The sequence below is a fragment of the Pimephales promelas genome, chromosome 23 (genome assembly GCF_988280905.1).
Source record: "Pimephales promelas chromosome 23, fPimPro1.hap1.1, whole genome shotgun sequence".
NCBI lineage: Eukaryota > Metazoa > Chordata > Actinopteri > Cypriniformes > Leuciscidae > Pimephales > Pimephales promelas.
This window is the reverse complement of record NC_142791.1, coordinates 9,187,771-9,198,906: the sequence shown is the minus strand read 5'-3', so window position 1 is coordinate 9,198,906 and position 11,136 is coordinate 9,187,771. Positions and strand designations below refer to the sequence as shown.

The window sequence follows — 11,136 nt, the reverse complement described above, 5'->3', positions numbered from 1 at the left end:
CAAGTGAACGCAACATATTCTCCCAGCAAAATGCACAAGCCAACTCAATATGACACACGACAGATTTGAAAAGACAAACAGTTTTTTTTTTATTATTATTATTATGCTAGTTAACATTTGTAATTAATATTCTGCCTAAATTTTGTAAGGATATCTAAGGATATTTACACAGCATAACAAATAATATATATATATATATATATATATATATTTTTTTTTTTTTTAACAAATCATAATTTAAGTCCTTTGTTATATAATGACATGTCTAATTTTAATCAATGTGTCCCTTTAATCTGCATGCACATAATCCCCATATATATGTTCAGCACAAACTGTTTTCTTTGTTTGGCAATACTTCAATATATGAAAACAAATAATTATTGATTAAATAAAGATTAGAAGGAAACTTTCTCAGGATAAATTGCTGTTCTCTCATTTATATGAGCATGATGCAACCAGTCTACATTCCCAGTAAAAATTTCACATACCAGTTTTTTCAGCTACACCAAATGACAAAACGGGAAACAAAAACAGAAACGGAGATCTCATAATCGCTACTGGAAGGTGATTAGGTATTCAGGGTAAGCCTGTACATCATTGAAGATCACAAACATGGTTGGGTTGTTGATGTCGTCAGTCACACTGTTATACAGATCAGCACTATTGGAGCTCTTCGCAGGGGGAACAGGAAGGCCTTGATTTCCTTGAGTGAAATCACCGACAAGCACCCTGGCGAGATACATGCGTTTATGCCCTTTGACATCAGGTTGAGAGTAGCCTTGAGCTGAGTAACTCGGGTCCACAGCAAAATATGATCCATTCCCAAACATGGCTCCTAAAAACAGAACAAGAACAATAGACTGTTAACACAAATGGATACAAGTGGAAATAAAGTTTATGCTGAATTTGATTGATACCATGTGCTCCAGCATAGCTGCGATTGAAGCCGTGGTGGTTGATCTGATCTGTCTTATCAGGACCAGTGCCGTGGAAGAGACGCTTTTCATTTTTTTTGTGCTTGTTTTTGTCTTCCAGATCCTCCTTTTTGATCATATAGTTTTTCCAAAGTGTGCTGTTCTGAACTCTTTCAATCTAAAGACAAAAATAAATATTAGAATTTCAACATACTAATAAAATGCAAACCAGAACCTTTCGAAACTAATAAACAGGAGATTTGTCTTTCCCCTTCATCTAGTCTTACTTCAATGATGTTAGGGGTTAGACCGGTTCTTCTGAACTCTTTCTCGACATCTTTATATTCATTCGAGCCTGATGTGAGTTTCACAAGAACAACTGACTTCCCTTTCATGTCCTCCCAGTGTGAAGGCAAAGAACTTTGAGCTGGTGCTGCATCTATGGACAAAAATAACAAAAACATGAATAACTAAACTTTGTACATGATGGCCTTTGGATAATTGTCTAAATTATAAAATATTCGCACCTTTCAGATCTACTCTGTTCAGTTCAATCCTCACTCTCCCTCTTGTGGCCTCTTTGCGAACTAAATCGGCCTCATATTCATCATTATTAATCTTGATTTTCACTGAAGGCAGCCGGTTTTGAAAGGCCTTTTCCAGGTCATAATTAGTCAACATATCAAAGTTTTTGATGCTACGTCCATTCTCCTGATATTGCCACTTGACTACACTGCCGATCATAAATGCCTCATGTCTTCGGGTTTCATTCCTTTCCACCTTGCGGATCATATCCCGAATACGACTCTCTGCACTATGAACGTCTCTTGTCAGTCCCTCCAATGTGACGACAGAGTCTTGGCCTTTCTTCTCAAGTTGGACATTGATTGTGAACTCCCTCTGCATGCCGTTCAGAATTTCTACATCCTCCTTTGTGAAATGAGCAATGGCTGGATCACGGATTGGGATGGTCAAGTGCTCCCGTAATATCAAGCTGTTGATCATGTCTCTGGCTTCATTCAGGTCCTCTTGTGTCTCTCCACACAGCTGGAACACAGCTGGCTCAATTTCCTCACCCACCATCACAAATTCTTCATTTGAGGGAGATTCTGAACTTTCCCATGTAAAAAAGTCTTTTTTTTTATTCAAGGCAAGGTACATTTTTGTTGGAAAGATAAAGAGGAATTAATTACTGCGTTTAAGAAAAACAAGAATGAATAGGATTAGCATACTTTGTATTATTGTTTACTGACCTTTAATTTTGGTGAACAGACCTTTATCCTCCTGTACTTTTTCACCAGATCTTCTGACCATACTTTGGTGGAAGTCTGCCAACATGTTCGTCTGGAATATGAGAAACTTCACAAACCTTACATGCACCGGTTTCTTTTTCTTCACAAAGTCAACAACTGCATCAACCATTGCATCTGCAACATCACCTGGTTTTGCACCACCCTGACCTGAAGGATTAAAGATCGAAGAATCATAAATAATTCACACAATATTTCAGTATAATATATATATATATATATATATATATATATATATATATATATATAAAGACCACACAAAGCATTTTTACCAGTGCCAAGAGCAGGGAAGGCAACAGAAGTAATTTGGCGAGACTCGCACAACTTCAGAACAGAGAAAACAACATCATTAACGCCAGAGGGATCATTGCGACCAATAATATGGATGATGTTTCCACATGACAGGAGCCCAGCTGAGGTCACAATCTCTGTTTGCTGCATTTTTGATGATCTCACTATCGAAAGAAAATGGGTTTACCAATAGAAAAGAGAGGAGGAGGTTTACCAATTGTATCTAAAGTTCATTAGATCACTTTTGAAGTATTCAAAAAGGTAATGTCCATCAACAAGAAATGATAATAGATTAAAAAAAATACAAACCAATCTGTAAACATTCTTGTTCCACTTGTAATCCAGCAGCATCTAAAATGGACTTGGATACTCCTGGATTACAATTAAAAAAAAAATACAGTTACATTATAATTCTCTTCAAATGTGATATAAATTATAAATGAAACAGAAATTAATTCAAATAAGCAAGACAGTGTGTGAAGTTTGATTAACCTGCTTTCAGAGAAAATGTCTGATTTGAAGAGTTGACAATTGCATCAGTTTTTTCTTTAGTTATATCTCCCGATGAAACCTCCAGAGTCACTCGCCCCAACTGCATAGTGTGCACCCCAAGAGAGGGAGAGGAGACTCTGCCAGCAAGCTCTAAAGAAAAACATAAAGATGTATATGGAAAATCTCTAGTTTTATTTTGTCACTATCCTAAATATATCCTCCTGTATATATATATTTTTTATCTGAATATTGTAATGAAATGTACAAAACAAATAAGTTGGATGGACATCAGATAAGAGAGTTACCAGAGTTCTGAGCTGACTTGCCAGAATTATTTATTTTAGGCATTGAATGTTGATGTGCTCCTTTAGTGATGGGATCCTGGATCTTATTTCTAAAGATGCCGGTAAAGCACTAATAGATAAAACACAGAAATATACAAGACAACTTTAACATGAGAAACTATGGTAAATTATTTAGATAATTTATAGTGTTTTTAAAAAAAGCACATATTGATAATACTTTATGTGATGGGAAAAACCTTGACTTTGTTTTTCATGGTTCTTGCATCTATTTTTCCTTCACTCACCTGAATGCTCTCTTTGTCAGAAGGGTGGACGATCACAGTGACCTCTCTGAGATTTGTAGCGTTAAATTCCTGGAACTCTGTCAGCATGATTCTGGCCACCACATCTTTAGGAAAGCCAAGATTCCCAGTGCCGATAGCTGGGAAGACGACTGAAGCCATTCTCCAGGTATCTGCTTTTTTCAGGCAATCTCTAATGATCTGAACGAGTACCTTTTACGATGTAAATAAATATCTATTATAATCTTTAAATAAGCACCATCATCATTGAGGAGTGACCCTCTGACATGACTGTAAAGCACTTTGGGTGTACAGTAGCACATTAGAAAAATGCGCTATATAAATACTTCATTCATTCATTCATTCATCCATCTAAATAAATAAATGGAACCTACATATTTAGCATAACATTTAATCAGTCAGCAATGATATTTTTGATCAATTTAAATTACAAAATATTCTTACCATATCTGCTGAGCCTTTTTTCCAAAATGGACAAACTACATGGTAGACTTTTTGACATTTTAGTGTGTAACCATTTGTGACGACCATTTCACCATAACTGATTTTGCCTGAGCGACCAGCTCTGTGGATTTCTGACTGGAGCTGATGGCCAGCAGTCTGAAGGAGTGCTTTGGAGACGGCACCTTTACTGAGGTCCAAGTCCTCCGACATAGTGTTTACAATGATATCAGCCTGCAGGAGAAAAAAAAAAGGAGATACTACTTTGAGGAAATGGTCCCAATTACCATAAAAACAATATAAAATACCTCACTTTGATCTGACCTGTATGCTATTTTCCAGAGAATGTATCATTGAAGGGATAGTTCAGTCTAAAATGTAAATTCTGTTATGGAGCAGAAGGTTTGTAATGACATAAGGGTGCGTAAAATAAATGACAGACTTTTGATTTTTGGGTGAACTATCCTTTTAATTATATTTTATTTTATAATTCTAAAGGTATAATTTTAAGCAGTGTTGTGTTTTTCTTTCTTTCTTTCTTTCTTGTTAGGATTGTTAGATATTTTGTGGAACAAAAAACTCAATATTTACACTTACATGTGCATCCTGGATGTTTCCTTCGCTCAGAAAGATTTTGAGTCCCTCTTTTGTAGTTTTGGTCTCAAGAACACTCAACCTTTCAAAAGGTGCCTGTCCTTCAAAGGATTTATTACCCCAGCTTTTGGGATCTTCAAACTCATGGTTTCTTTGGCCATAGTTTCCACGGCCACGACCACGGCCACGACCACGACCACGAGAGCCTTGTTCGTTACTATACCCATGAGGTTTGTTTTGCTGAGGGAAAGTCATTTTAGGGTTATAAGCAGCAAACTCCTTTCTGACCGCTTGAGCCATGGCTTTTACATTGTTGCCATTATTGTCAACCAAGTGAATCGCAGTTAATGTGCTACTGGAGCCTCTTCGGTTATGAGCTTCAATGTAGTCACACACTTCCTTGGCGATTGACTCAGTGCAAAGTTCAAGAGGACAACCAAATATCCCTGAACTAATCACTGGAATTGCAATAGAGGAGCAGTTTTTGCTCGACGCCTGGTTCAAGCTTTCCCTCACAGCACGTCTCAGGCGTTGCACAGTGGTTTGTCGGTCTGAATCGCTGAAGCGAGGTCCAACAGCGTGTACCACATATTTACAGGGAAGACGTCCAGCTTCAGTGATGATGGCATCTCCAGGCTTCAGAGGCCCATTTGTTTTTACGTAATGGTCAGAGTATTGTTGTAGACATGGTCCGGCAGCTTGTAGAAGTGCGAAAGCTACACCACCACTGTGCATCAGATCTCCATTAGCAGCATTGACCACAGCATCAACACGGAGCTTGCAAATGTCTGCCATCCTGACAGTAACAGTTATTCCACCTGGAGTTCGAACTTCACAAGAGACCTGGCCAAAATCTTCAAAGCTGTGCTGAGTAAATTCATCCTCCTCCTCTTCCAGCATGTCGTCTTCCTGGAGCACCACCACATATCTTTTATCCTTCAACAGTACTGAGAGAATCATTTTACCCTGTTCCCTGAAGTACTTCTTTGCTCCTGCCTTTTTAATGATGAGTGTATCTGTGTAAAGAGCATCTGCCAACCTTTTAAAGACAGTCAAAACTGGCTGGACAAATTTACGCTCTCCAGACAGTTTGATCCAGGGTCTCTTTGAATCAAAATTCACTTTCATCTCATCAGACTTAATTAAATGCTGCCAGTTTTGTGATTTTCTTTCTTTTATAAATTCAACTGCTGCATGTGATTTGACACGAACAGTTTCTTCAATTCTAGTGTGTTCTACAATGAAATGTCCCAAGTTATCACTGACCTCCATCACTGGGTCTCTGAATCCAGTCACTATTATTTTGCCTCTCTGTGAATGATTAATAAACACAGATTTCTTTTTAGAAGTATTTAACGTTTCTTCCAATTGTTTTTTGAGATCTTGCCACTCTGGCATTTGAAGGACACCCTGATCTTCTACAATGAGCTCTTTGGATGCAAGAACCATATTCACCCTCTTCTCTGCCTCAACAAGTGCTTTTTCTGTGCTCCCACTCACAACAACATCTCCATTCTCGATTGTGTAGACAGCAGTTATTCTATGAGATATAAAGAGATCTGTGGACATTTCATCACAGTTCACTGATCTCAGGAACTCCAGGACTGAACGGTCAATCTTTAAGGGCTTCTGTTTCATGCTTAATTTCTTCTCAAGGACCCAATTCTTGAATGCAAGAATTTCTGAATGAATTCCTGAAAAATGTAGTCTGTTCATTTTTTTATTGTAGTCAATGTGCATTTGTGGAGAAACAGCAGTTTTCAGGCCATCTTGTAAAAGCAGAGAGTACATGGCAGGAGAAATCTCCATATGGTCTGTCACACTGATCTTCTCTCTCTCCATTTGATTTGTTGCTCTCTCTATAATTTTCTCCATGATGGGCTTCAGTCCAGTAATCTCATGGGTCATTCCCGCCAGTGTCAGGACACCTTTAGAGGCATCCATATCTGTGAAAACCTTGTCTTTCACCAATTCCTTTACATCACTCTCCACTTTAGACCACAAGGTGTGTGACACCGGCCACTCAGATATTGTGTAGTTTGAGATTATTTTCTTGAAGGCATCACAGGCATTCTTACTCCAGCCATCAATGTGTCTTCTGGTAACTCTTTTCTGTTTCAGTAATGCTGGATCAGGACTAAGCAAAGCTTCAGGTTTGTCCATGTTTATTTTGCAGAAATGTGAGCTCAGCTGGCCACTAATAGAGGAAATCTCCGCTTTCATGAGGAGGAACTTCCTGATGGCAGGATGTACACTGACTGTAATGGGTTCAGGCAGCTTCAAATGTGGTCTGTTGCCACCATACAAGACTGTATCCAGTGATTTAAAGTAGGGATATATCTTGACTGGAACCTCACAGATGTTATTCTCTTGCTTCAAAATTCTCTCTTTGGCTGTAAAGTGTAAAAGTTGCATGTACAATGAATAAATGCAATGATATTGATATTGTCTAGAACCATAACAGAAAAGTCTACAAACAATTGTATATGTATTTAATATACATTTATATTTCTACTTAATTGAATCCAATCACTCTAAACCAAAGGTTCTGTTTTCAGTTCATCAGTTTGTTGTTAATCCTTCTGTTAACACATTGGCTATTGCTTTTGATGCTCTATGTGAAGGCTTTGTGAGATTTTTTTAATTAACAAAATTACTAACTTAAAACTTAGCGTTCTGCCCTAACTTAAGTGATTCCCAAATCTTGTCACCTGTTTCTGCTTTAAGGGAGGTTTTGGAACCTATCAACCTCCAGACACTGAAGGAAGTGATTGTCAAGCTCTAACCTTCATTTTGTCCCAACGATATCATTCACCCAAGATTTATTAAATTAATTATTGATTCGATTGGGTCAGGTATGGTATCTCTTATGAACAAGTGCCTCCAAACAGGGTCTAAAAACTTTCTGTCAGACAGGTTTGACTGAAACCATTTCAGAACAGAAGCTTTTAGACCCACCCAAGACGCTAGTCTAGATCTAAAAGCTACTGTTCTGAAATGGTTTCAGTCATACCTGTCTGACAGAAAGTTTTTAGTAAAGATGGGTAATTTCTCCTTGTGGCCTTCCACAAGGCTCTATTTTGTCTCCCTACTGTATCTCTTTTCTCTCTGCATGCTATCTCTGGGCTCTGTTATAAGAAAACATGGTGTGTCCATTCAGTTTTATGCAGATGACCCGCAAATTGTACTCGGCTTGTACAAAATGCTGCGGCCAGACTTCTTCGAGTGTCATAAATATGATCATATCTCTCCTATTCTCAGATCTCTAGACTGGCTTTCAGTTCATCTGAGAATAGATTTAAAAATTCTACTCTTTGTTTTTTAAATCTCTATAGCTCCTGCCTATCTCTCTGAACTTCTTCATCCCTACACTCCATCAAGAAGCCTAAGAACGTGTGACGGGCTCTGATGGTAGTCCCTCAAGCGTAGAGGGGAGTGTGTATTTGCAGTGGCAGAGCTACGACTCTGGAACACCCTGCCTCTACAGATTACGGCCCCTTCTCTGTCTGCTTTCAAGTCTTTAATAAAAACCTACCTGTTTTCTTTAGTATACTAATTCTTTTCTTTGGCTGGTTTTACTGATTTATTTTTGAGGCTGATACTGTTTTGCTACTCCTGTTTTATGGTTACTCTTAGCTATGTTGCTTTTATTTATTTTTTTGTTAGGCATGTTATATCTTCTTTTAATCTTGGTGTTCTGTAAAGCACTTTGGTCAGCCTAGTGGCTGTTGTAAATGTGCTATATAAATAAAACTGAACTTGAACTATACCTTCTTCCTCCTTAAAGGTAATAATGGCTGCTTGTTCTGCTGGAATTGTGATAACTTCCTCTATTGAACCTCCAAATTTCTCAAAATAAAGCTCCAGCAGCATCTCGTTGTTGTTGGCTTTAGCTGGAAGATTCTCCACCCGCACACATGTGCTTCTCTCCAGTGCACGGGCCCTCAGATTACTCTTCTTGAACTTGTCATGTGTTCTGCTGTCCTCAAGGAACTGTCCTGCAACTGTAGGTATAAAGTATTAATGGTGTTATTTAATTTCTGTGAACCAGTTTTTTGTATAAATTGTTTCATTGAATGGTTAAAAAAAATCGCACATACAATAGGCTATGCTCTGTCTCGCATGTGCAGCTCTAGATTCCAGGAGATTTGAACTAATTTACGGGACTTAACAGCACTCAATAATCGGGACAAGAGAGATCCCGCGCGGGGACGAATAAATTAGGCCCAATAATCGGGACGTCCCGGGACAAATGGCAACCCTACACTACACCGACAGATGGCGACAAACACTTTGTCGGATGGCACAAAGTTCAGATGATTGATCATGATATCCTTGTCTCTCGCCTTGAACACATAGCAGGTTTAAAGAGTACAGTTTTGAAATGGTTTCAATCCTTTGTAAGTGGTCGATATTTTTCAGTCAACATTTTTATATGAGCAGAACAACTTACCACTGGGATTTTTAAACGTCACAACTGCTTTTCCTAATTCTGGTATTAATTCCATGCCAAAGTCATGTTCAGAAAGACTTGTAATGTTCTCCACCAAAAGAGTCACAACATCTGAATTAAAACCATCTGGAAGGTCCTCCAAGACCACAGCACTTGACTCTTGAGGATTCTTCACATTCAGCTTGAATTGCGGGACACTTTGACCTTCAGGAAAATTAAAAGTGACTTGTTTAGGTCCCCCTATAATTAAACTAACCTCAATATTTGTATACCAATGAGGTAACTACCTGATTCATGTCTTTATAATTTAATATGAAAATTATTTATGTACATCAGCTATAACGGTAAAACAACCTAACCAATAAAAAATATCACATTTACATATTTCCAGATGATTACTTACTTGGTTCCTGATTTCCACTTGCCTGCCCCATCTAGAACCAGACAAATGTAAAACATTTAGAATATGTACAAATAGAAACCATACTAAACAAGTTGGACAAGTTATTTATTCTTTTTTTAATCTCCGACCTTGTGAAACAGTACAGAAAAATGGCAACCATCTTCCTATAGAGAAAATGTGCCTACATCTCAACAATAAAACAGTAATATTTTAATGACTAATGTTCTAAATTCGTATAGACCATATATACTGTAGCAGTGGCTTGATTCAATCTAAAGGGTTTGGTTTGCACTTGTTCATTGTTTATTTGGAAAAGCAAAGCACTGTTGTTCCTAATTTAGCATTTTAAAATAAGTCTACTCACTCTTTGTCCATTCCTGTCTCCCTGGTTCTCTGCATCACTGGATTTGGACTTGTTCAACTTGATTTGATTGCTGTCAGTTGTTTTGATATGTTTTGCCTGGAATAGTTTGTCATCTCTGCCTTAAACACAAACAATCAGGCTTAGTCAGATACACCACAACACATTCTTCTCTTGTAAATGGAAGGATTTTATTTTAAGACTCCCTATAGCTGTAGGCAATTATACAGCAAATGATTGTTGTTGGGGTTTTTTGGGACTGAGGAGGTGAGGGGAAGGGGGTTACAAATACATGACTGATATCTTTACTGCTGAAAAGGAGTAAATACATGGGTAATAACAGTAAGATAACCTAAATAATGAAATAACACGTGATACAAGGAGCTGGAGACAAAGTTCAGATGATTGTCTTACTTGGTTTCTGATTTCCACATGCCTGCGCCGTCTGAACACAAACAAATAAAGCATTTATGACTACATGGAGAACAAAACATGTAGAAAACATTACGTGTTCTCTCCTCCGCCCTCTTTCAACAATATAGAGAAATAACAACCATTTCTAAAGAAACTATAAAACATGTTTGTATAATAAAATAAGTTTCAGATTTTTATGATAGACCATATATTGTTCAAAAGTATTGACTTGATGCAGTCAAGATGGAATTTGTGGTAATATCTCACCTTTTGTCCAGTGCTGTCTGCATCGCTGGGTTTGTACACTTTCAGCTTGATTTTATGACTGTCAATAGTAATAATGTGTTCTTCCTGAAGGAGTACGGCATCTCGAACTTAAACACAAACAATCAGACATAGTCAGATGCATCAAAATACAAATTTTGCTCTCATAAAAATGGAAACTATGTGTTGTTATTGTTGGTGTGCCTGAGTTCTGAATATCATGATAACATCTTAACAGCTTGATTTAATTTACTTATCAGAACGTTACATATATGTAAAACGTGTTATATTAACATTTTGTTTGTAGCACTTACTGTCAGATGATTTGAACAGAATTGTAGCAGAGTTGCTCTCGCCATTATATTGCACGTCGCAGTCTCCTCCATGAGATTTCTTCTTACTCTGAAAGTGAATAAGAAGTTTATTTTTCACACTTTTAGCGTTTTCAGTTCCCCAGTCTCCCTCGACAGTGAGGGGATATTTGTCCATCGTGATCGATCTGGTTAATGGGGAAATTACTCGTCAGCGTTGTTATAGTTGAATCGCGCCCTCCTGCTTATTTTCACTTTTGTTTCTGTGATAAGTTGCTGTG

The 11,136-nt window shown here is 37.7% G+C and overlaps 1 protein-coding gene across 2 annotated transcripts; it reads right to left on the bottom strand.

Annotated features, from left to right (window-relative positions):
- Nucleotides 1–407: 407 nt before the first annotated feature.
- Nucleotides 408–11,136, bottom strand: LOC148969392 (protein mono-ADP-ribosyltransferase PARP14-like). Of its 2 annotated transcripts, none has more exons than XM_089126078.1 (19): nucleotides 10,859–11,136; nucleotides 10,548–10,654; nucleotides 10,281–10,311; nucleotides 9,870–9,988; nucleotides 9,506–9,536; nucleotides 9,103–9,306; nucleotides 8,420–8,653; nucleotides 4,653–7,042; nucleotides 4,059–4,289; nucleotides 3,597–3,806; nucleotides 3,334–3,421; nucleotides 3,008–3,157; nucleotides 2,825–2,887; nucleotides 2,497–2,679; nucleotides 2,168–2,374; nucleotides 1,442–2,047; nucleotides 1,202–1,353; nucleotides 918–1,092; nucleotides 408–835 (listed from the first exon to the last, which is right to left on the bottom strand). In XM_089126078.1, the coding sequence occupies exons 1-19, from the start codon at nucleotides 11,031–11,033 to the stop codon at nucleotides 555–557; spliced, it is 5,637 nt and encodes a 1,878-aa protein (XP_088982204.1). In that variant the 5' UTR covers nucleotides 11,034–11,136; the 3' UTR covers nucleotides 408–554. The 2 variants fall into 2 exon arrangements, with proteins under 2 accessions (XP_088982204.1, XP_088982203.1); XM_089126077.1 differs by having other exon boundaries at nucleotides 3,313–3,421; nucleotides 10,859–11,135.